The sequence below is a fragment of the Neomonachus schauinslandi genome, chromosome 5 (assembly GCF_002201575.2).
Source record: "Neomonachus schauinslandi chromosome 5, ASM220157v2, whole genome shotgun sequence".
In the NCBI taxonomy this organism is placed as follows: domain Eukaryota; kingdom Metazoa; phylum Chordata; class Mammalia; order Carnivora; family Phocidae; genus Neomonachus; species Neomonachus schauinslandi.
The window spans coordinates 71,098,265-71,125,861 of record NC_058407.1 but is presented as its reverse complement, the minus strand read 5'-3'; the positions used below and the strand labels follow the sequence as shown (position 1 = coordinate 71,125,861).

At 35.3% G+C, this 27,597-nt stretch overlaps 1 protein-coding gene across 1 annotated transcript in view; it reads left to right on the top strand.

Moving 5' to 3' along the window:
- Nucleotides 1-5,152: 5,152 nt before the first annotated feature.
- CNTN1 (contactin 1) overlaps nt 5,153-27,597 on the top strand; it is a 143,436-nt gene continuing 120,991 nt past the window's right edge. Inside the window, 6 exon segments of the mRNA XM_044915209.1 lie at nt 5,153-5,207; nt 6,613-6,645; nt 15,150-15,282; nt 18,996-19,168; nt 21,288-21,383; nt 24,044-24,250. Of these exon segments, the coding sequence (XP_044771144.1) occupies nt 5,153-5,207; nt 6,613-6,645; nt 15,150-15,282; nt 18,996-19,168; nt 21,288-21,383; nt 24,044-24,250 (697 nt within the window).

The window sequence follows — 27,597 nt, the reverse complement described above, 5'->3', positions numbered from 1 at the left end:
TTCTTTCTTTTTTTTCGTTCTTTCTTTTCCTTTTCTTTTCTTTCTACTTTTTCTTTCTTCTTCTTTCTTTCTTCCCTGAAATCAAGAGTTCCATGCTCTACCGACTGAGCCAGCCAGGTACCCCATCTTCCTTTTAATGAAAAGAACTCATCCTAATTAGTGTACATAACTCAGTGAGAGGAAATAGGATCTAACAGATTAAGAAAATGCTTAAATGTACATTTTTTAGACAAACTTTAGAGGACATAAACAATGTGTATGGGTTTCAATAATTTTCGTTTAGGTCTGTCTTTAGATATAAATGATACTATACATCATAGAAATGAAAAGCTAAAAATCTTTCCATAGATCATTTAATTGATTTCCCTGCCTCCTAAAGGAATTTTTTCCATTTACCTATTTCTTTTTCTCCCTGCTTAGTAAAAGAAATAAAATAAAATTAATATTAAGAGTCTAGAAAATATAATTTATACAAACCTATAGTTCCACCTTCCCACCTATGTCCAAGAAAAAGAAACTGGTCATAAATTGATCCTGGCATTTAAAACATAACTGTTATTTTTCCTCAGTCAAGAATATTTTTAAATATTTCCTGATGCTAATTTGACCCATTTCCACTATATTTTCTCTGTTTCTCTAAAAGTTGAGAATTCACTCAGGTCATGATCCCAGAGTCCTGGGATGGAGCCCCTGCTCAGCGGGAAGCCTGCTTCTCCCTCTGCCACTCCCCCTGCTTCTGTTCCCTCTCTTGCTGTGTCTCTCTCTGTCAAATAAATAAATAAAAATAAAAATAAATTAAAAATAAATAAAATTTGAGAATTCAACTCAACTTTTTTTTTAGAAATAATTGTTTCGGGCGCCTGGGTGGCTCAGTTGGTTAAGCAACTGCCTTCGGCTCAGGTCATGATCCTGGAGTCCCTGGATCGAGTCCCGCATCGGGCTCCCTGCTCAGCAGGGGGTCTGCTTCTCCCTCTGACTCTCCCCCCTCTCATGTGCTCTCTCTCATTCTCTCTCTCTCAAATAAATAAATAAAATCTTTAAAAAAATAAATAAATAATTGTTTCTTGATTGATTTTTCAATTTAGAATAATCGACATACCAAAAGGGAAAATGTGTTTATCCTGGCCTATGTAGTACCACTAAATATTTTTACTAGACTCTGCAAATGATAGGATTCTGGCAAATCAGGAGGATAAATATGGTCTTAAAATTCATCACAACTGAAAAAAATAAGTAGGATCCCATGTTTTTTTTTTCCCCACATCATTATGATGCAGGCAATTAGTACCATTTTATTTTTGCTATTTAAGAAAATGTTTAAATATACTTATATATTGAGAATTGTGACATTAGGTATTTTCTTTTCAGAATTGTTTTCATACTCTATCTTAATTTAGATTTTACATTCAACTCTATGTCATGAGATTTTTCACCGTTATTATGTTATTTGAAAACATGAGTTAATATCTTTCAAAGTTGGAATTCTATTATGTCCCAATTGAAGAGGTCCCTTTTTAGTGCCTTGGGACATGTTGCTCTCAAGGAGTTACAGAAAGAAGTGGTTGGGTTCTGAAGTCACCAAATGACTCAAACCTAACTAAGTCATATGTCCTGGCTACCATAATCAGATCCATTCCCACTATGATGTATTTTACAGTGCTTTTAGTTAAAATAATTAAAAGTTTTCAAGTTTAGTAACATGTAGGTCTAAACAACTATTCCATCACACTGATTTTTGTACACATCTGTGTTCCCATTGATCTACAAACTTCTTATGGGCAAGCCAACTATCTCTTTCTTTCTGATTCCTCTATCTCTATGCCTGTTCACAGAGATGGATGTACCACAGATAATGAAGCTTAAGTTGTGGGGTACCTCCCTTATATGAGACTATTCCAAGGCCCTGCTGGGCAAAGCCTCGCCAGTATAATTACATGATGCTGTGTTTTTGCAAAATTTATAAAAGCAAGGTATTGTAATTAGATTACTGCATAGTTTTGTGGCTTAGTTTACCTCAGTAATTTTTGTCTTGTTCTCCTTTTTAAATACAGCTCCCCAACTTTTAAAGATAAGGCCCCACAAAACCTAGATTCTCCCTTGCTGACACATAAGGATCTTATTTACTTTTACTTTTTGTTGAATGAATAAATGAAAAAAGGGAAGGAGAAGAAGATGGATGATGTGTTATTAGTCAATATATTTTAGTTTTGAAAAAATTAACATTTCTGGCAAAAAAATTTCCACAAGCCACCAACAGGTAATCCTAATATACCACTTTTGTATGATGTCTATAAGTTTACAAAGCTCTCCTTCTATTTTCAATGACAGCCTAGCTGGATATAGTATTCTTGGCTGCATATTTTTCTCATTTAGTGCTCTGAATATATCATGCCAGTCCTTTCTGGCCTGCCAGGTCTCTGTGGATAGGTCTGTTCCAGTCTAATGTTTCTACCATTGTAGGTTACAGATCTCTTGTCCTGAGCTGCTTTCAGGATTTTCTCTTTGTCTCTGAGACTCATAAGTTTTACTATTAGATGTCAGGCTATTGATCTATTTTTACTGATTTTGAGGAGGGTTCTCTGTGCCTCTTGGATTTTGATGCCTGTTTCCTTCCCAAATTAGGGAAGTTTTCTGCTATAATTTGCTCCAATATACCTTCTGCCCCTCTCTCCCTTTCTTCTTCTTCTGGGATCCCAATTATTCTAATATTGTTTCATCTTATGGTATCACTTATCTCTCGAATTCTGCCCTCGTGATCCAGTAGTTGTTTATCTCTCTTTTTCTCAGCTTCGTTATTTTCCATCATTTGGTCTTCTATATCACTAATTCTTTCTTCTGCCTCATTTATCCTAGCACTTAGAGCCTCCATTTTTGATTACACTTCATTAATAGCCTTTTTGATTTTGACTTGGTTAGATTTTAGTTCTTTTATTTCTCCAGAAAGGGTTTCTCTAATGTCTTCCATGCTTTTTTCAAGCCCAGCTAGTATCTTTAAAATCATCATTCTGAACTCTAGTTCTGACATCTTACTAATGTCCGTATTGATTAGGTCCCTGGCGGTCAGTACTGCCTCTTGTTCTTTTTTTTGAGGTGAGTTTTTCCATCTTGTCATTTTGTCCAGAGGAGAATAGACGAATGAGAACAAAATGCTAACAGGGTAACAAAGTCCCCAGAAAATATACACTGAACAAATCAGAAGAGACCTGAAAGCGGGGGAAAAGAAAGGGAAAGAAAGAAAAAAGAAAAAAAAAAGAAAAAGATAAAAGCAAACAAAAACAAAAACAAAAAACAGAATATGATCAAATATGATCAGGCTGTTGCATAGATCAGTGCCATGCACTAGATTTTGGGTGTATTTTGGTCTGTTAGAAGAAAGTGCCTCCCAGAATTTTAAAGAAAGAAAAACTTATATATGTACAAAAATAAGGGTTAATACGATGAAGGGATGGAATATGACTGTAAACATGAAAATTATAAAAGATTTTATAAAAGGAATTGATAAGATAAGAAGTTGGTTGAAAAAAGAAAGAAGAGGATTTAAAAAAAAAAAGAAAAAAAAAGAGAATGTGATCAGGCAGGAGACTAGAACAAAGCCATACACTAGAGATTTAGGGTATATTTTGGTCTGTTAGAAGAAACTGTATCCCAAAATTTTAAAGAGAGAACAACTTATATATATATATATACTTATATATATATAACTTATATATATATATAACTACTATGAAGGGATAGAATATGATTCTAAAAATGAAAAATAAAAAAGATTTTTTTAAAAAAGGGATTGATAAGATGTTGGTTGAAAAATGGAAAAAGAAAAATTAAAAAAAGAAAAAGTTAAAAAAAATTAACTTTGAAAGACTAAAGAATCATGGGGAAAAAAGCCATGGATTCTATGTGCAGTATTCCCCTAGCGCTGGAGTTCTGCCATTCTCATTGATCGGTAGACTTGGTCTTGGCCGGCTGTTCTTGCTGATCTTTTGGGGGAGGGGCCTGTTGCCGTTGTCCCCAAATGTCATTGCCGAAGGTGGAATTGCCCTGCCCTTGCTGGGTACCGGCTAAGTAATCTGCTCAGGTTTGCAATCGGGAGTTTTTGTTCCCTGCAAGCTTTCCCTACAGCTTTGGAGGAGGAGAATGAAAATGGCGGCCTCCCACTCTCTGACCTGGAGGAGCCAAGAACTTGGGACCCCCTCCCCAGTGCGCCCCCAGAGAAAAGCAGTCAATCACTCCCATCTCCCCAGTCTCCGGCCACACTCCATGCTCACCTGGCCTGTGACCCAGCATTTCTATCTCTGTCACCTGACCCCGTGTGGAGTCTCCAAACCCAGCAGATCCCTGTGGTGCGCTCCCGTGCCACTCCTCCCAGGGAAGGAAGGGGAGTCTCCCCGGATCTGCTGCTTGTTGGGTCCCTGCTGGAGGAGCAGTGGCCCAACTATGCCACGGATCATGGTTTATGGCAACCCTGAGCTGAGAGCCCACTCCTCGGCTCCATATCTGCAGCCGGCTTCCCTGCTCTGATACCTGGGAGCTCTGCCACACTCAGGCACCCCCAGTCTTTCTGTGACACCGAGGGTCCTGAGACCACACTGTCCCATGAGGGTTCCACCTCCCCGCTTAGCCACTGGAGCGACGTCCCTTAGTGGAGCTGACTTCTCAAAGTTCCGATTTTGTGCTCTGCTCTACAAAGCTCTTATACAAACATATCTTTAATTGAATCTTCCTACCAGCCCTTCAGTTAAATATGATCTTCAATTAAATTGATTGATATGGAAATGTTTGCAACTATGCCATTTGTAGAAAAAAATACTGTTATGATCAATTGTTAGAGTAAAAAACTAGAACACACCAATTGAGTGACTTGCTCATGTTCCTACAGTGTCAATCCTGGAGGCAGCTGATAACCCTCTGATACCAAGTCTATTGTTTCATAAAATATGGTGCTTACAAATATATTTAAATAAGCTAAAACTTATTCTATAAATAAGAAACATAAAATAAAATTGAATCAATAATATTGTTGACCCCAAATAATGAGCATTTACCTTTCCTTTTTTTTTTCTATCCTATCCTTTTTTTTTTCTTTTTTGTTTTTGATGCAGGTGTTTATTATCCAGCTACCATAAAAACTAACCTTTATACATACAAGATGAAAATGTGGTTGCTTGTCAGTCACCTTGTGATAGTATCTTTTACAACTTGTTTATCAGGTAAGAAATATCCTTTGCATATTCTCCATGAATTATGTCAATATAATTAATATGTGTGTATTCACTTTATTAAATCTGGTACATGAAGTTAAAATTAATATTTTTGACATCTGTGTCAGATATGTAAATTAATATATATTAAAGCTGACCCTATTTTTCTTTTTATTTTCAAGTAAAATTTCACAAGATTTAATCAGTCTTATGTAGTGGTAAGCTGGTAAATGTTTAAAAAATGGACCTCTGGGAGAGAAAAATATCCCTGCTGTGTAGCATTTGTCAGTTGCTGGGGAGTAAATATTCCTGCTATGGCCAATCTTGGCAAATTGACATAATTTAATGTGCTGTTGGAAAAGATATACAACAGCTTACCATTATATAGTATTTTCACCATATAGATACAGTATATTCAGGTAACCTCAATAGCTTAAATAAAAGAAAAATGTAGTAAAATAATTAGACAGTAATGGGTTTTAAACGTTTGTTACCTTTGTTTTTAATCTATTTATTTGTAAGTTGATATAATTTAATTTTTCTTACTGGCTGGTCAGTCTTGTGAAAAACAATTTTAAAATAATCTACAATGTGTTCAAGGACATTAAGAATAACAAAATAGTTTTGAAAGTGCTCTAGTTTTAGGACAAATACTATAACTCTATCTTTCAAAGGCAATTAAGGATTCAGAAATATTTCCTACAGGGAGAGATGCATTATATTTTTATCTGAAAGCAGCATGTTTTCTACCAATCAATTTTTCTAATACCGTCATCTCAATTACCTTAGCTCAGTAAATACCTGTTGAGTTGTTAATTAAGTTCAAGACATAGATGGATCTTATCCTTCATGTATCAATCCTCATTGATTGTTTTAATGATGAACCTGCTAGGCATCATATTACATTTCTTGTTTATTATTAAGGAAATAAAAATGCTATTTTATTTTGGTGGTAATTTTTATTATTATGACTTCAGAATTCATAAAATATAATAATTTCATCAGTGCTTAAGAATTTTAATGACATTAAACTATATGGCTATAACCATAGGAGTTATACACACACACACACACACAATTACATGCATATTTATATACATATTATACAAATATAATAAAGAAAACTTCGTGGTAGTTTTATTGTGGCTAAGTCTTATCTTTATGAATGAAATAAAACAATGACCTTATTAGTACTGAAAAATTCATCCTAATTCTATTGACCACAAATTTTAATGCAACTATAAAAATGCAAGACATGAAATAAATAGTTGCAAATGTGATGATACATCAGCTGTAATAGTAAAGGGCCGCCAATGTCATTTCATTAACTAGTATCTCCATTATTTGATTGATGTTTGAGACCACAACTTGAAAGCTGCTTTGGGATTAAAATTGCTTTTTCTTTTATTCTTAGAGTTTACATGGTACAGAAGATATGGTCACGGAGGTAAGTTAATGAAAGGGTAAATTTAAAAAAATAGTTTTTCTCAAATGAACCATATTTCATCTCTACTTTAAGCTATTAACTCTCTAAACTTAAAGGCAAATGGTTAATGTTAGATCACTTGGAGATTTTGTAAGATGGTTTATCTGGGGTCACAAGACAAGTTGTTTGATTGCCAGAATGAATTGAATGTATACACCAAAAACAAATATGCTATTAGAGGATTGTAGCAGATAGAAAATATTCCATGTGGCCTATATTTTTTCCTGCATGCTTTGTAACAATTCTATGCTATTAAATTTTGAAGCAATATTTTAAATATTATAAACACCTAACTTACTTTGGAAAGCCTCTTGCTTTGCTGAAAGAGATAGAACTAAAGTTAGTGACCTCAGAACCTTAAGATTCAGTTTAATTAGGATTCCAAAGATGTTGCAGAATTTATTATAAATTTATAAATTTATGATTTATTACATATAACTGTTAATTCTGCTAGTTTAGATTCTACTTCAACCACTGAACATTTCTTGCCAGAAATAGAGGCAACCTGTAGGAGAGGGCTTCTTCCTTGCCTCTCCTAGCTTTGAGTAGCCTTGGACTTTCCTTGACTTGTGGCATCATGACTCCAATGTCCACTTCCATCTTCAAATGTATGTCTTCCTCCCGTGTCTGCCTCCTGTGTCTGAATTTACCTCATTTTAAGTTTGCCAGTCATACTGGGCATTAGGCCCACCTAATGACCTCATTTTAACGTGATTACTTCTATAAACATCCTATTGCCAAATGTGGTCCCATTTTGATGTACCAGGGATTAGGACTTCAACATATCTTTTGTGGGGGCACAATTCAACCAATAATATTAAACTAAGAGAAAAGTATTGTGAATCTCTGAGGAGGGAAGAATTGTAAAATATCCAAAAATTACCAAACTTTTTTGATCACCCAGCTAATTGTTACTAAGAAGAAAAAGAAAACTCATGTATGATGACTGACATCAAGTTTCATAACTGCTACCTTCAAGTGAACAGCTGGTACTGCCCAGCAAACATACTCCACTTCTCCAATGAATTCATTTTTCCTGGATCATGTCATAGTTGCTCCCCTCCCTTCAAAACTCGACAGCTTCTTGCCATCCTTACTTTGCTTCCTGTTACACAGAGGTATTAGAGACAACCTGAAGATAATTTCCACAAATTCATGCTACTACATTTACTCTCCTCCTACATCTATGCTCATACACTCCATCTTCCTGCTCGTTTCATACATGATGTCATCATATTAAACCCTACACTTGTACTTGTCCCATCCCATCTGGTTTATTTATGTTCATTGCCCCAGCAATTGCCCCCTGTGTCTCCTCATCATCAGTTTCTCCCTCTACTGGATTATTGCTGTCAACATACAGTTACATATACAAATACATATAATTTCTCTCATTTAAAGAATCATTTATCTGCAAACCCCATACCCTATAGCTACTATCCTACTTATCTATTCTTCTTTTCAGTATTATTACTAAAAAAAAAACCAACTATGCTTTCTGTCTCAATTCTCTGACCCATATTTTCCTTTGAACCTACTGCAATCAGACTTTCACACCAGCATTCAACCAAGATGCCTTGTCCATGTCACCAGTGATGTACATATTGTGAACCCAATAGTCAACTCTCAGGCTTTCTACTTGACCTATTGGAAACAGTGCTGCACTTGCAGATATTACGTGTAGACCTAACATCTATAGGTGAAAGAGGTGTATTTTTTTCTCATATCTATTTCTTTTTAAAAGCAAGAGACCTCTCAATAGATCTCTAAACACCTCAATGTCCAGAGTTGGGTCACAAATTTACCACCAAGCTTGTCGTAGGAAGGAGTAATGGCATTAATGATAGTCAACCTGTACTTCTGAGTCATGGGAGGGAAGATTTGATCCTTGAGCATATCTGACATTTATCATCAGGGTAGAAGGGGAGAACTGGCACTGGTGAGTCAAGAAACAATATCTGCCACACCACTTAGGTGAGTTGAAATTGAGGTGTTTTGTTTTTTTTTTTTCACTTATAAATGGGAGAGTTCTATCCAATATATTATCTTGGATATATAATAGTTTTTAACTATTACTACATAATAATCTTAATAGCCTAGGTGACTAGCTTTTAAGTAAAATATATGCATTAAGAATACATAGATATTTTTAGTTTGAAAAATAAAGTACACCAAGGCTTATTAAAAAAATCATCAAACCTAACTCCACTCTTTTCCACATCTCTTAAAAATTTCTTCCCTCTTTATTTTTTGGATTGTATGAAATCAACATGTGTCCTATTGAGATAAAAGAATGGATACAACTAAGTTCCATACAGTGAACATGTAATGTTCAGATATTTAATTCATAACTAAATATTTGAGAGTAAATATTTATTTTAGATGCTTTTCTCAGTTATGGTCTTTTTTACTTTAATAATAAGATACAGCTATCTCAGGACCAACTTTTACTGAGGCTAACCTAAAATGAAAATAAATATCTCTTTAATTCCTTTGTAATTTAGTGACAAAAACAATAAGGGGAAGAGGTAAATTAGCAGTATAATCCTTATTCTATAGGAATTAGAGTATGACATAATCTTTAATTTATACAATGGGATTATCATATGACGATAACATTCAAAGCTAATATCAAGGAAAATTAAAATTCTGAAGAGAGAGCTGATATGGAATTTCCTGTGTCTTCATAGTACTTATACCCAAATTTTCATGATTTTTTAAAATTAGCATTATTTTCATTCATAAAGCATTATTCTATCTCTAATTATGACTGAGATTTTATAGCATTCACTAGCTTATCATTATTTTGTGATACAGTCACTGTTATCAATTAAAATAGCTAGAGATAGCCTGAGGAGGCAAACTGATAAAAGTAGGCGCACCAACTGGAGCATGCTACATAGTGGGGTATACGTGAAGTAGGTATGGCAAGATGCCTAGACAGTTAAGGAAAACACTGTGTAGAGGCTTTAGCAGTGGACCTTAGGGCAAGGAGGTGGCTGCTATCAAGAGACTTCATAGGTTCTTGGGCAGTAAAGCCATGCAAAGGGAAATTTAGTAAACCTTTCTGCTAACCTGACCCCAGTCTTTGTTCTAACAGTTTGATTGCTGTAAGTTCTTCAAACCAATTCCTTTATATTTTAGTTATGGCAAATTACTGCAATATTATATATTACCCATGACCCTAAAGGATTCGGGTATCCAAGTATTCAAAGCCCAAGCTCTAAACATCCTTGTTCCCTTACTAGTGGGGAATGGTTGACAGTGAAGACAGGAGAAGAAATGATTCTTTGAGTCATTTTAAATACTGTCTCACTTAGAGAATTTATTGTATTTCAAGAGGCTTGTAACCTTCACCATCCCATAATTATTGTAACATTGTAAATATTGTAAAAATCCCAGTATTAGACTCTATTCAAAATTTTTTGCCATTGCTTTTTTTTCTAATAGTTCTTTTCCTGTGACTCTTCTTATAACATACTTATGTAGAAGTATGTTTTTATAACTAACAGATTGAGATGACATATTACGGAATGAGAAATAGAATTTGTTTCAAAATAGATATAAAATGAATTAAAAAAATCTCTCAAGTACAAGTCATAATTATACTTTCAATTTTCAAAAATGAAATAGAATAGCAAATTACAGTGGACCATCTCCACATAGTGAGAGGTGAAGTAATCCCATTTTAAATAATAAAACTGATTATGTTAATGATGGAACTGAGAATGGTACAGAAAAAAGCAGTAGTTTTTGCCTGTCATTTACATTTGTAAATTTGACAACAAATAATCCTATATGATTTCATTCTTTCTTGTTAATCTTCATGATTAAATTTAAGAAATGAACTTAACTTCTCCAGAAGACTACCATTATGTGGTAGAAAACTGGTGAATTTGCATTCAGAGCAGATCAAAAGAAAGAGTGATTTGAAATGCTGTCTTTAATTAGCTTGAGAAGCCATCTATAATTTTGTGCTCCTTTTTAGAAGAATCTACCCAGTAAGAAAAAGGACACGTATTTAAAAAGTAATCTTATTTTTCTGAAACGTAATACCTATTTCTTGTTCCATGTGCCCTGTAACCCCATAATACATCCAAAGCACCATAATTTATCATCTAATTACTTCCGCAGCTGTAGAAAAAAAAGCAGTAAGATGGACATATTTTCTGTTGGCTGAGAGTATAATGCTTGCATTAATGAATCCTTTTCTGAGCCTTGTATTCTCCCAGAAATTTATTTTCTCCTCACCCGAGTGCCCTAGCTGAGAGAACAGAGTGATGAGCTCAGATACTCTTCAAGGGGGTTATGAGGATAACATTCAGAGGTTCACTGAGCATGCCCAGGCAATTCAAAAGCTTGTTTTGAGTATTTATCTTTCAAGGGCCCGAATATATTCCCCAAATAAAATATATGCAGTAATTGCTAAACCATCTAATGGAATACATTCTTTTATTTAGGCCTGAACATTTTACAAAAGCATGAAACATATATTTGTAAAATAATACCAGAAGTACTACTGTGATGAGAAGTGTGTCCTATTCTGCTTTTTGACCTAGAGAATGAGCCAGGGGAACTATCTTAAATGCAATGTTCTCTCAATGTGAAAAATAAATCCAATATTTTGGTGGAAATTAGCTTCATATTTTTATCCCCTGAAGGTTTCACTGTCTGTTCCTATAAAGGCCAGATGGAAGTGGAGTATGAAGAAGTATATACATATAATTTATGAAGAGTATTTGTCATGAGAAACAAAAATAGCATGGGGCACTAATATTATCCAGTTTGGCATATAAATTTCAACCCAATTCACCCCAAAAGTATTTAATCTTTATATATGTCCCTTGAGGTATTGCCTGGCAATAGATATAGTCTCATCATTATTATTATGTGACATTCCATTGTTTTCAATGGAAAATTTCATTGCTGTTATCTTTTCTAGAAAAAATTAAACTTATTTTTATTTATTTATTTTTTTTATTTTTTTTTAAGATTTTATTTATTTATTTGAGAGAGAGAATGAGATAGAGCATGAGAGGGTCAGAGGGAGAAGCAGACTCCCTGCCGAGCAGGGAGCCCGATGTGGGACTCGATCCTGGGACTCCAGGATCATGACCTGAGCTGAAGGCAGTCACTTAACCAACTGAGCCACCCAGGTGCCCAAATTAAACTTATTTTTAATGCATATGATTAAGATGAAGAAACTACTTAAAACATCCTCAGTCTTCTAAAAGCTGACCAACATTTGTCTCAAAAGCATTTGCCTTAAAATCAGAAGATACACTGTCAAATGAAATATTTAAGACTATGCATTTAATTAAAATATGCAAATCTACCAATCTAATCTCGACCTTCACATAGATGTATGTTTATGTCTGTGTTGAATTTGAAGGCAAATACGGTACTTTAAATAATGAAGCCCATTTGGTATGAACGTAACTACTTCAGAGTGACAAAAGTAGTTGTTTCAAGAAAGCTAATGAAATTATAAATTGAGAATTTAGGATTATTACAACCTCTCTAATGGCACTGTCGGTGGGCACTGTGGAAGCAGATGCTAGACAGGCTGGGACTGGCTATTTCTACATTGGAATACAATAATGTTAAAGAGGTTTTAACTAATACAACCCTGCACCTGTTGAGATGAGGACAAATTTTGTGAAATAGTGTGCACTCACTAATATATCCCTATTATTAAATAAGATAGGGATTTAGTTACTTGCAAGTCCCTCCAATTTGCCCCTTGTGGAATACAAGTTGGACATAACCCAAAGGAAAACCCCCAAACTTGAACACCTGAGATTCTCTTGAGAGTGTCTTTCACAGAACATAATTTTTTTATTTTAATAAAATCCAGCTTGTCTTTTTTTTTTTCTTTAATAAATCACGTTTTTTATGTTGTGTCTAAAAACTCACCATCAGGCTTTTTATATAAACAATGTACTCAGAAGATATTTATGAGCTTAAAAATTCTCTAAATAATATTTATTTTTACCCTGTAAATATCTAGTCTACTTAAATTTTTAAAAAATTGGAAAATTTCACACTAAAATTGTCATTGATCAGGGTTAGAGTTGGAATAGAAGTCATCTTGTCTTCAAGAAGAGAATCTAAATATATTGATAAAATTGCGCTTCTCTGCTTGTCTTTTTAAACATTTTCATGTGAATTGGGAAGAAACCGCAGAATCTTCAGATTAGCAGGTGTTACTAAATTGTTCCAATCAGAAAAGCTGTGCAATTGGGAGAGACCCAAGGAAGAGCTTATAAAGTTGTTCAAATGGGAAGAAAAATGGCATATGATTTTTATCATAGATAAGTACAAGGTCATTTCTTTCAGAGATTGAAAAGTCTAGAGCCTACATCCAAATGAAAGTCTGTATTTGTCAGTGATTTGGGATTCATTCTTCATTTCCCCTGGTGTGCGGTTATATCCTAAAAGGCCAGGAAATATTGGGCATCATTAGGAAAATTATTAGAAGTGAAGCAGAAAACGTTATATGCATTTTTGGCCTTTACAACCTCAAGAAGGATATGGAATAGACATTGCTCACAGCAGGACTTTCAAAATCATTAGCATAGGGCTTCTGTGAACACCTTGCATTTGTGATCTTATTAATGGTTGTCTTAGGTCTGTGGGCCCTTAGGACATGTGTGCCTATTCCTTTTTTTTTTTTAAATGTTGACTCCACATAGGACAAATGGCTTGCATAAAACAACAGTTAGGAGAAGTGCATTGGTGAAACTAAATCTCAGTTTCTCTGATTCCTTTGATTTTGATCCAGCTATTTGCTATCTGAAGTAGGATGGTAATAGGGAATGAACTGAGGTCGTAAATTCTTGAATGGCAATTTCAGCAAATTCCAAACTAAAAATGAAGCATCTCCCTTTGAAATATTTCAGGCAAGCTTAGAAAAATTAATGCTTCAAACTAGGAGAAACTAACTTGAGGATTTTATTGATCACCTACATGTATACAAATATGTGTTGATACAACACTAATAACACCAGAGCAACAAAAGTGAGTAAAACATGGCCTCTTGCTTTTAGAAATTTCATGAGTTGATATACATATATATATACACGTATGATGAGATATGCATAAGATATACATAAGATATATAAATCAAATTTTGAAAAGATTGGCAAATTCACAAGAACGTTGACAAAATCAGTATTTATTGAATGCTGACTGTGAGCCAGGAACACTACTGTCTTATGTGTATTGTCTCAAAATAATTCTCACAGTGTCTAATGGGATAGATTTTATTATTATTCTCATTTTTAAAGGGTGATATTGAGGCTTGGAGAGTTTAAATAATTTTTCCAAAGGCACTGTAAATAGTACTGAGGCAAGATTTAAATGATAAAATGAAACTGCTCATTAATGGAAGCTAGAACAAAGTTCTCATCTTCAAGATTGATGTTGGAGCAGACAAAATGTCTCTGGTGTTTGCTTTAAACTCTCTCTTAAAAAATAATTGGAGGAATGAACCATAGCTTTGCTCTAGCAGAGACATTTTAATGATCTTATGTAAGAATATCATCCTTCCTAGCCACATATGCTAGTATTAATTCATGTGGGGCATATGGCTCTTAGCTCTTCTCTGTAAATGCTGCCACATTGATGTCATATGAGTGAATCTCTTCTCCTCTTCCTGCTGTGAAGCATCACTCTTCCCTTCCAGAGAGCCAGCTGCTTCCCAACTTGGGTTTGCTTGTGATGAATTCTGAACCAGTTGGTCAGATCCCAATAATTTGTTCATTGACTGTTCTAGGTGATACTGAGTACAGGTGCTGGTCACAGGTTTAGAAAAACTAAATAAACAAGAGACTAATCTCCCCAGAGCTTCTAGAAATTCATCCATTCTCTTATTAAAAAATCATTAAGCACCTATTGTGCTCCAGACTGCTTGACAGCTAGCTGGGAGATTATGGACACAGCCACCTGTTCCAAACATTTGCAGTCTCACGGAACAGACAGTTGTATCAAGAATCACAGAAGGTGTGCTAAGTACCAGAAGCTGTGTGGGGAGGGGTGAGAATACAAATGAGGACCAACCAAAACTAGGAGGGGTGAGAGGTGGCAAAGGAACTAACTATGGCTGAGTCATAAAGTACTGTCTGGGTTTTGATAGGAGGAGAAAAATGAGACGGTGATTCCAGAAAGGGGAAAAACATGTTGCAAAGGCTCAGATGCATGAAGGCCTGACCTGTTTGAGGGGCTATATAGTTAAGCATGACAACACCGGGTGCTTTGGGAGAAATAATGAGAGATGGACAGAAAAGAGTTTTGAATAAAGCACCTAAATGTTTTCCTCGGGATTGTGGAGGCAAATATCTTTATTTTGAATGGAAATGGAGATTTGATGTTTCTAACATTTTTCCAAAACATTTTTAAATGTATCCAAATCTTCTTTGACTTATAAGACAGCACAATGTAAAATAATTTTATTTTTCTTGTAGTTTCTGAGGAAGATAAAGGATTTGGACCAATTTTTGAAGAGCAGCCAATCAATACCATTTATCCAGAGGAATCACCAGAAGGAAAAGTTTCACTAAACTGTAGGGCACGAGCCAGCCCTTTCCCAGTTTACAAGTAATGTACCTCACTGCTCTTTTCAGAGTGGAGTGTCAGACTAGATTATAGATGAGCATCTGTGACCCTGTACTGATAGAGAAAGCTATAATATAAGGTTGTTAACAAAATGCAGGGATATTAACAAAAATATTGACCTGTAAGTTATTAAAATAGAGTTGTTTCATGCCCAAATTGATAGTAAGTTTTCCTAACTTAAATATGTGCAAATAATCCACTTCCTATTTCCTGCACAGATAATGCTAATGCCATTTGATATTATCCACTTAAAAATTGTCAAATGGTGATCATGCTATTAAGCATATACAAGGTTATATGAAAATCATTCACAATTTAAATATACATTTGAGGATAAAATGTTCTTAGATGCATCAACCTGAATAACTCATACTTACATATTATAGATAATATTCCTATATCAACTACATCTAGAGAACTTACATACATAATTCTAGACAGCACCACTTTTTTTAGTGGTCTCAAATCTATATTCTAGGCAATATAGCAAATTTCTTAAAATTAGATAATTTATATCAATATGTCTCTGTTTTTCTGGGATACCTATTTATGTTATAAAAAATAACTTTATAAAAGGTAACAATGGGTTTTTCTGCCTCAGATGGTTCAGAAAATTATACTAACAGTTTCTAGTCTGATACAAAGAATAAGATTTAAAAATTAACCAAACACCAATGGATCTGAATTTCACCTGTGAAATAGTTCCATGAAGACAAAGCAAGTGATTGATGGGGAAATTGGGGCTCTAGTATGTCAATGTCAGCTAACTTAATTGAAGGTTGTCATTCAACAAGATTGATTTTCATAGTATTTTTTTCTCAGTAGAAAAACAACTTTCTATTGTTATAAAAAGTTATCAAATTTAATCCTAATTGAACTCATTTTCTCTTGAGTTCAAGAGACTCTTGTGAATCTCTGGGCTAAATTACAAAATTATTCTTAAAATAAAATATGAATTTAGGTCCAAAAGCACCATCCCTTTGAAATGATTTTTGTTGTTTCAATTTCATGCATGGGAATGCAAAATAAGTAGATATTTTATAAATTATAAGTAACACATTTATTTTGAAAATATTTGGTGGGCTAGACTCGTTTCTACCCTTAAGCCACACGTAATGGGAGTTTATATACATAGTTATGGACATAGAATAGTATAACTAATAGGATCTGTAGAGGAGATCTAATCCAAGCACATAATTTTATAGGAGAGGAAGCTGAATCTTGAATAAATAAACTGACTGGCTCCAGATTTAGTAAGTCACAGATCCAGGGGCTGAAACACAGGTTTTATGGCTTTCAAAGAAACATATAATTTTTTCAGTATGTATCTATCTAGATAGGTTGATAACATCTCAAAAGCTATTTCTATGATCTCAAAAGCTATTTCAGTGATGCTTATTTTGTGACACCTTGTCCTTGACATTCATACATAGAAACAGCAAATCAGTCTACAGCCTGAAATGGAGGCAACGAAACAGAAGAGATTGTTCTCAGATAGTGTTCTAGAAATATGTGTTTTTTTGCTGTGCCTACCCGACCCCTACCCCGCAGACACATTAAGAAGCAAAGCTTTGCATAACTAAAATTTTATAAACATTGATTAGCAACTCCCTTTTTCCCCTTTTCTCCAGTCCCTGGCAACCACCATTCTATTCTTTGCTTCTATAGTTTGACTATTTTAGATACCTCATATAAGTAGCTCTCATATTAAGTGTTCTTACCAAAATAAGAAGGCAAAGCATTGCTTGACAAATACATTCACCAACTCCCTCCCATAGGTTGCACCAGCACTGAAATCCCCAGGATGAGTGTGGCCTATCTACACATTAATGTAGAGAGCTGGAAAGGAGAAGTAGATGTTTAATTCTGTTATGAAGGCAGTCTGCATTTGACAGGGGAAAAAAAAAAGGAAAGAATTCAGTTCATGATGCAGCTTGTCTGATGGAAAGGAACGTTTGAAGTTTTAAAAATTTACTTAATATTCAGAACAAGCCATACTAACCTCAGTAATCATGCAAGGTGTCATTCACACAGTAGTTTTATATTTATGGCATGTTCTGTGATAATTTCTTATTCATGGCAACACCCTGAAAGGTACAACAGGGAACTTGACCTTCTACTTATCAGCCTTGAAGCTTTCATTATCTTGCTTTGACCCTCAAAATAATGAGAATGCTAATAGAATTGCATTTAAAACTGTCTGAAAGGAGTTACAACAAAGGTGTACATCCTGACAATAAAGTAAACCAGTGAACTTACCCAAACACAGCAAAACTTAATCATTATATGATATCAAAGGCAGAATCAAATCCACTAAAGAAGAGTTAATGCAATAAATAAAAAGTTGGAGTCAACATAAAAAAACATAACAATTGGTATTGCTCAACAGGGAAACCCATTGCCTTGGCAAATGCTAAGCAACTTGACATTGGATTTTTCAAACAGAGCCAATATTGCCATCAACTGGGGGAAGGGGGAAGATACACTCACTGGGTTGGAATTTGGTAGGTTTTCAAAATACAAAAGCATCATTTTCTGTGTTTACTTTTAAATTACCTCCTATATTATAAAAATTAAAACTAAAAACGTTCCAGTAATTTGATTTAATAAAAGATATTCAGAAATAATTAGGCTTTTTTTGGTAAGATTCTGACTTTGATCAGAAGTGTGCAAGGCCATGAGCCATGAGGCCACAGCCCACAATTTGATCATGGCTCTTGCCTATGACATTGCTGAAGACATGAATCCTGATAACAGAATGAGTATAATACATAGATGGTCAGCTTAATTGAAAACTATTTTCTTTTTCTTTTTTTAAAGATTTTATTTATTTATTTGACAGAGAGATAGAGAGAGCACAAGTAGGCAGAGCGGCAGGCAGAGGGAGAGGGAGAAGCAGGCTCTCCACTGAGCAGGGAGCCCCATGTAGGGCTCTATCCCAGGACCCTGGGATCAAGACCTGAGCCGAAGGCAGACACTTAACGACTCAGCCACCCAGGAGCCCTTTGAAAATTATTTTCTACATTTATTCTACTCATCATCTCACCAAGAAAGTTAGAGTCCTGTTTTTAGTCAATTTATTTATAACACAATCCCTCTAAATATACCTGCAATATTATGTTGGAGGCTTGGAAACAAAAGATCCAACTGATTTTTACAATTTTCAAATTGTGTGATCGACCTCTAGTGGTCAGAGTGTGACATTTACTGAATAGAACACTGATTTCAATTAGTTTTATTGAAAATTTATTTTGATATTTAGAATCAGGTATTGATATTTTATATTTTACTTTTGCTAGAGTAGTGCTTTTTAATATTTTATGCAACACATCTGGATATGCATGAATCTAACTAGTACATAGAAGGTTATCATTTATAATCTATGTATATCTGCTAAGAAACCACTTAATGTAGCAAAATTCAATGAAATATTTGTCCTTTCTGATGCCTCATGAATAAAGAGAACACATTTCATGCACTTGAACATTTACCTTTCTGTGCCTGAACTAAATTATAAATCATGAGCCCAGAGACACAGAATTATAGGGTGTGAAGAAATACCACACTGAGTCATCTACTTAATCATCTGATTTCACATGGAGCTGTACCCATATTATTTTAGAATGATATTAGGCCAGTATGCAGTTTGCAGTCCTCATGACCTTTGATATGACATTTGTTTTTCTCTCTCATAGATGGAGAATGAATAATGGGGATATTGATCTGACAAGTGATCGGTACAGTATGGTAGGTGGAAACCTTGTTATCAACAACCCTGACAAACAGAAAGATGCTGGAATATATTACTGCTTAGCATCAAATAACTATGGGATGGTCAGAAGCACGGAAGCAACCCTGAGCTTTGGATGTAAGTAACCGTAACTTTAACAAGGTCAAGTGTATCTAGGTGACGTAAAAATTAAATGTTATCCTAAGAATTCAACAAGAAGAAAATTCAAGATGAAAAGAAAATGAGAGAAAAGGTCCATAGATGGAGGGGGTCTTACAAGATCAGTGGGCCTTAACTGTGTGGAGAAAAAATTCCAAGAGAGCAAAGCATCCTGAGGGGTATTGGAAAATAAATTAAGGCTGTGCTCTGAGGGATCTTGAATAACTAGCATCAGTAGACATGCTAGGCCATGCATTCTCTCTCTCTCTCTTTTTCTTTTTATTTCTTTTTCTTTTTTATTATAACATTACAGTTGTGTTCTCTAAAGCTTGACTCTACCTGACAGAATCTTACTCCATAGAATGTAATTTACCTTATTAGGAGTAAATTAATTTAAACTAATTAAATTATTTTAAGTTTAAATTAAATTAAAATTTCTCCTTATGGATACTGTAATAAAAAAATATTTTCATTGTTTAAGACTGATGAATCACAGACCTGTACCTCTGAAACAAATACTACATTATATGTTAAAAAAAAAAAAAAAAAAGAAGAAGGAGGGAGGGGAAAAAGGAAAGGGGGGAAAGGGGGGGGGGGGATGAACCATGAGAGACTATGGACTCTGAAAACAAACTGAGGGTTTTAGAGGGAGGGGGGTGGGGGAAGGGCTAGCCCAGTGATGGGTATTAAGGAGGTCACATATTGCATGCAGCACTGGGTGTTATACGCAAACAATGAATAATGGAACACTACATCAAAAACTAAAGATGTAATGTATGGTGACTAACATAATAAAATAAAATTAAAAAAATATATTTTCAGAAACCTTGTGCTAAACTTAAAGTTAGAAGCTATTCTAGGAGAAAATTGTGCATCGAAAGAGGAGTTGGACTAGATGATCTCCAGTATGCAATTTTGTAAATCAGCACTTAAGTCTTTTGCAAAGTGGATTATAGGATGAAAATGATGTTTTAAGAGGATCCATGTGGCAGTGATTACCAGCAGGGAGTGAGCAGTCTGATTTCATTAATGTGACAATGAGAATGTAAACAATAAACAATCCTTGAAGAAATAATAGATTACATTGCACTGAAGAAAAAAAGGCCCTAAATATTTTTTTAAAGGAAAGTTGAGTCAAAGGGCAGAAACATTCTGCTGTCTTTAAAAATGGAATGGGAGCAAGTAAAACAAATTTCAAGGTTGGGAGGAAGCATTGAAATGATGGCTTCACATGCAGAGGTTATGGTGACATTAAGTTATTGTTGAAATGTCAACTAAGTATTTGAGGATAGGGGTGGAATTCAAGTGAAATATTCAGGATTAGAGATGTAGATCTGAAGGGCTTTCTGCAAAAAGGTAACAATTAGAATGGTGACTTTTCATAGATATAAATATATTGAGAGAAGTAAAAATTTGATTTTATAACTTGAGTACTGATCACAGAGAAGAAATAGGAGATGAGGCAGGGTTGGAACAGAATGAGCACCAGTAAAGCAAATGAAAAATCAAATAGAGTATCATGAAGCCAAGGAAAATGTGAATTCTAAATAAACAGAAAAGAATGAAGGAAATGAGACTAAGGAAAACTCAGACTTCAAAAAGAATAAAAAAAATTGATGACCTTCACGTCACCTCAACTAGGATTCTACTTTTCATCCTTATTCCTTCACCACATTGGAGTCCTCCCTCAGGAAGAGAAATATACTTTTCAAATGAGTCTGTTCCTCCAAGTCACTCCTCTTTACTTAACTTCTTTGGTAGATTCCTGGTTTTGCTTGAGTTCATTGTATTTCCAGATACCCTTACTGAGATTCTTCCTAAACCTGAAGCAAAAGTTGAGGATATTGCAATTTTTAGGGTTGTCAGAATACTTATGCAGGCAGCTACCAATATCCATCTGCTGGTGTTTACCACAGAAGTCTTAGAGTATATGCAAATGCCAGCATGTAAAATAGGGAATTGACTTTCATAGGCTCCACCAAACCAACTGAGAAGTATCATATCCAAAAGTGAGTTAGTAGATGAAAGATAAACTTTAATGAAAATCTCTTTCTATTGACTAGAGAGTGAATATTTTCCTTTTTGCTTTCATAATTAGATCTTGACCCTTTCCCACCTGAGGAGCGTCCTGAGGTCAGGGTGAAAGAAGGGAAGGGAATGGTGCTTCTCTGTGATCCTCCATACCATTTTCCAGGTAAATTTAAAGTTCCTCTGTGACTATAAGCATCCATTCAATGAATGACTACGTTTTAATTTTCTTAACAATAATGGTTCATTTATGATTAAATAAGACTCAGTATTTTTTTTTAAAGATTTTATTTATTTATTTGACAAAGAGAGACACAGCGAGAGAGGGAACACAAGCAGGGGGAGTGGGAAAGGGAGAAGCAGGCTTTCCACTGAGCAGAGAGCCCGACACGGGGCTTGATCCCAGGACTCTGGGATCATGACCTGAGCCAAAGGCAGACACTTAACGACTGAGCCACCCAGGCGCCCCAAGAATCAGTATTTGCCTAATCTTGTAATGCATTGCTTATGAATGGTTAGAGACACTTCCAGGCTCTTTAGTCACTTGGCCCTAATCCCAAAGATCTGTAATCATTTTGGTTTATAAACAACATATATGTTAGATTATGTCCTTATTAACATTCCTGTTACACAGGAAAAAATATGATAGATAGTTTTACAAATTACTTTTAAATAGAACAGTGCCAAGGAGTGATATATGGTCCATCATTTCATTTAAAATATTACATCTACAATATTCTGTGAATTATATAAATGCTAAAAGAGGATAAAAACATAATAAATTGTTCATCTCTTTAGGAGCATCTAGCAGCAAGAATAATCCAATTTAGAAAGGGGTTAAGTTAAATGTCATCTGTAACAAGATTCAACCTTTGGATATGTGTTTTCTGTAATTTGATATGGCTAAAATAAAAACCTCCAAAGTGCTAATTAAAAGATAAATACTTTATATGCTTTCATTAATTTTCACTTGTTTTATTTGTCAAATATCTTCTTGAAATAATATGTAAATACTACTTTTCACAATGAAAAAAATAATGTTTTGTATTTTTAGAGTTCTAATATTATGTCATAAATTTGACTTTAAAGACTCCATAAAGAATAGGCTATTATAAATCATTTTGTGTGGAATACATTGATGATACATATATAGAGAGGTGAACATATGTAAATATATAATGCATATCATAAAATATATGTTATATATATAATTACATATACACATCTATATGTATTCTATTCCAGTTATATGTATATAAATTCTGGTTGTTTATATATCAAATGTCAGTAATTTTCTCTCCAATAAAACAGGAAAAAGACTATTAAATGGTAAATAGAGGAGGAACATAGAATTCAAAATATTGTAACAACATTTCAATGAGAGAATAGTCTTTTTCTTTGAAGAACTGCTGAAACTACAGGAAAAAAAAATCCCCTCATCTCCATAGCATTTCCCACAAACAAAGTAAATGATCATAAATAGCCAATGACTACATTTGACTACATTCAGCACTGGATGGGCTTCATTTCATTGCTTATTCATTCAACAAATCTCTTGTGAGCACTTGTTACACAATTATGTGTGCTAAGCACTGTTTATGCCACAAGAATACCTTGGTGAGGGGTGTCTGGGTGGCTCAGTTGGTTGGGGGTCTGCGTTCAGCTCAGGTTATGATCCCAAGGTCCTGGGATCGAGTACCACATTGGGCTCCCTGCTCAGCGGGCGGCCTGCTTCTCCCTCTCCTGCTCCCCCTGTTTGTGCTCTCTCTCTCTGACAAATAAATAAATAAAATCTTAAAAAAAAATACCTCAGTGAGTGAAACACAAAAATCCACCTGTCCTCAGAGATTTACTACCAGCAGAGACAGCCAATATACAAGATACAGTGTTAACAGGTATATCATTCCTAGATATTGGTAGGTAAGCACTAGGAAGAAAAACTTATGCGGGGTACAGGGAAGAGTAAGTATTAGAGGGATGGCTGAACTTTTATAAAGGACAATGCTGTAAAGGTAACTTTGAATAAAGGCCTGAAGGAAATGAAGAAGCTAACGATGCAGATGTGTGAGGGAAGGACATACCAGGCAGATGCAACAAAGGCGTGAGTTGGAACTATCAAGGAAGACCAAGGAAGCCAGAGTGGCTAGAATAGAGTGCATGAGATAGAAGGTAATAGGAAATGAAATTGGAGAGATACAAGAGCTATATCACATAGGACCTTATAATTCATAGTAATTACACTGGCTTTAACTTGAGTGAGATTTACTTTGGAGGGCTTTGACAAGAGGAGTCACATGACATTGCTTAAGTTATAGAAAAATGAGTCTGGCTACTGTTTTAAGAAAAGACTGAGGGGAAATTCATTTCTAAATCTGTAATTAAAAATAGGAGTACAAAAGGAAAAAGATAAAGACACAGTGTGGCTAGCAGTCTTCATTTTATTTTTAAAGTGCAGCAGGGAAGATAGGTCATGAGTTCTGGAATTATCAGACCTAGATTAAAAATCCCAATTATATTTACCAGTCATGAAATTCTAAGCAAAACATTTAACCGCTCTGAGTTTCATTTAGCCCATCAATGAAATAGAAGTTAGAATATTAATAGGCCATAAAATAATTGAGAAAGATAAACATAATTGCTTAGCACCATGCTTATATACACTCAAAATATGGTAGCTTTTGGAAAATTTGAATTGTTTGTCTTGGCCTACTTCCAACATTTAATCTACAATACCCTAGATTAGATTATGCCCTAGCTTGCTCCTAGAAAACAAAATTTTGCTTTTGGAGAAGAATTTAATATTTAGAAGACAATATTTCCTTCCAGATGATCTTAGCTACCGCTGGCTTCTAAATGAATTTCCTGTATTTATCACAATGGATAAACGAAGATTTGTGTCTCAGACAAATGGAAATCTCTACATTGCAAATGTCGAGGCATCAGACAAAGGCAATTATTCCTGCTTTGTATCCAGTCCTTCTATTACAAAGAGTGTGTTCAGCAAATTTATCCCACTCATTCCACTACCTGAACGTAAGTATTTTATTTGTTACACACTGTTTTTGCAGGTTGTCTGCTTATGGAGCACTTACAGGGATGGAAAGAAATATCCAACAGGAAGACTAGCTGGCTACTCAGGGCAAACAGAAGATACACACTTTTTTTTTTTGTAAGTTTAGAGTTTTTATTTTTTAATTTTTTTTATTATTATGTTATGTTAATCACCATACATTACATCATCAGTTTTTGATGTAGTGTGCCATGATTCATTGTTTGCGTATAACACCCAGTGCTCCATGCAGAACGTGCCCTCTTTAATACCCATCCCCAGGCTAACCCATCGCCCCACCCCCCTCCCCTCTAGAACCCTCAGTTTGTACACACTTTGAAAGTCTTGGTCATTCCTTAGTTTTTCTAATGGAGATTTACATGATAAAAGTTCCCTAAGATGGTTGAGTTTGGACTGGTTTCCTCTAGTTCAGAGAATGCATAGGGTACTGATTCATTAGCCAAATATCCATATTATCAGTTACAGTGGGAATCACTGGCCTCTGCTTTTTTGTTTTTCATGTCCATTCCTACTTTTTAGTAACTTCATGAAAGAAAACAAATGATTAGATCAAAACAAACTATAGTGATTACAGAATTAGGGGAAAAATGCAGTTGCATTATTTTGATATTTTTAAGAAACAAATAAGTGTATAAATTGCCTTTCTACTGTAAGTAAGTAGCATGGGTGCCATATTTGATGGCCACTGACAGACCTGAATGGCTTTAGCAAGATTCCAATTGAACTACATTCCTTTTTTAATGCACCACTTCTAAGAGAATCAGATTTCAACATATTTGCTTACTTCACATTGTTTTTATCACAGTCCTGCTGTTACCACTCATAACAGGGAGTTCAGGCTTCTGAAGAAATACTGGGTTTTGTTGTTCACAGACTTAGGTTTGGTTCCTGCCTCCACTCTAAGTAGGGTATTACAGTGGGGGAAATGTCGTATCACTGTGATTCCATTTTTACTACTCTCCTCGATTGTGGTCACATGGTTGGTATTCAATAAATATTTTTTTTGAAGATTTTTTTTATTTATCTTTTTGACAGAGAGAGAGCGAGAGAGGGAACACAAGCAGGGGGAATGGGAGAGGGAGAAGCAGGCTTCCCATGGAGCAGGGAGCTCGATGCAGGGGCTCGATCCCAGGACCCTGGGATCATGACCTGAGCCAAAGGCAGAGGCTTAACAACTGAGCCACCCAGGCGCCCCAATAAATATTTTTTGACTTCTGGCTCTTTTTTCTCTCCACAATCTTGGGAGATGCTCTCATCCACTACTTTAAAGAATTACAAGGAGACATCATGTAAAAGTTTCCTTAAGTTTCTTTCCTACTCTACCCCAGAAATTCATTTCTTCTATTTATTTCTTACTATTGTCTTTGTGGAAGAAGTGTTTCTCCTCTGTTCTAGGTAATTCCTCCAGTTGCACTGGTTCATTTACCATTTGATTCATTTAGGGACTTCCCTATATCACTTATTTTCTGCTTTTTTCTGAATCTTTAAACTCTCCTCTGTACATTACCCTCCATATATTCTTCTGTATTCAATGCAAACAGTCTTGATTACTTCTTATTTACTAATTCCAAAGGACACTTTTCAGTTCTGATTCTGTATGAACTTTGACACTGTTGATCTCCTATGCCTCCTTGAAATCTTCTTTCCAGTTTTCCCAATTCCTGCCCTTCCTGTATCTCCCACCTGCCTCTCTGAGAAATTCTATGCAGTATCCTTCCCCACATCTTCCTCCTTCTTATATTTCTCTTTAATCTTTTTCCAGATATTCTCACCAATTTATACCTTTCTTTTTTTTTTTTTTTAAGATTTTATTTATTTATTTGACAGAGAAACACAGCGAGAGAGGGAACACAAGCAGGGGAAGTGGGAGAGGGAGAGGCAGGCTTCCTGCGGAGCAGGGAGCCCGGCGCGGCACTCGATCCCAGGACCCTGGGGTCATGACCTGAGCTGAAGGCAGACGCTTAACGACTGAGCCACCCAGGCGCCCTCAACAGCATCCCAATGGAGACGACTCCACATTCTTATCTCCAAAACTTTTCTCTTGTTTAGGACTTAATTCTATCTACCTCCTGGGCTTGTCATACAGAAGGTTCTCGGGAATGTTAAGCTCAAAATGTTCCAGACACATCTGTCATCTCATCTCATCTCATCTCATCTCATCTCATCTCATCTCTCTCATCTCATCTCTAAAACTTCTGGTGTTCTTTGTCTCATTTGGTGATACTGTCATATTTCTAACTCAGGGTAGCATTTTTAATCATCAACTCCTCTCCTCCCCTCATCCTCCAGACAGCTAATCCAGTGGTCCCCAGTTAGTATGTAGTATCCCCAATTAGTATACACACTTCGGAAGTTTGCAGAAATTTGGAACCCAGAAATACTGATTCAGCAGGTCTGGGATGTGACCCAGGAATTTGTAGGTTCAGCAAGCATCCCAGGTGATTCTGATGAATTGGATCTTTGATCTACACCTCAAGAAAACATGCACCCAAAGGGCAGTATTGCTGTTTCTGCCTCTCAGAGACAACTTGGATCAGTTCTTTCCTTTTTGTTCCCACGGCTCAAGTGCCCACCTGTTTTGCATGAAGTAATGACCTAGCCCCCCTTAGACTCTCTTCTATATTTCTCTTCTCCATTTCCCATTCTTTAAAACTTCCGCCAAGGTTTTCTCCTTAAACCAAAGGTGATATTCATGTTCCTTCTCTTACCAAAATCCACCAGTAGTTACCCACCAAGAAAATTAACCTCAAAATGTTTAATGTCACAGTTTCAAGCCTTCTAGATAATAGGTTCAGGCTCATCTTCAGCTACATATACTTTGACATCACTTGATTTCCTAGACTTAAAAAAAAATCCCCTTCATACTCCTGGAGCTTTGTCATAATATACTGTTTCCTCAGTCTGAACTGGTTTGGTGAATTCACATGCTCTTCTTGCCTGAAATTCCCATAGCCCTGGCATATTCAGCAGTCCTCCTTAGCTGCCACTCTTTCAGACCATTTACTTTCATTTTGGCTTGTATTTTAGGGCATGGTGTATCTACTTGTCTCTCAGGTATCATACAGGATAAAATACATATTCACGTTGTAATCTTAAACAATGTGTTTTGCCTTTCTGAGCCTGTTTCTTCCCCTGTAAGATTAAGGGAATAATATGCCTTGAAGTAGAGACATGCTCAATAAATTCAATAAAATAACTATATTGATGAGCCCAGTAATGTCTGAATACTCACTCTTCTTTCCCTCTCTCCTTCCCTCTTTTCAACTTGTTTCCCTTTTGCCTTCATCTCCATATGCACATCTTTCTTCTA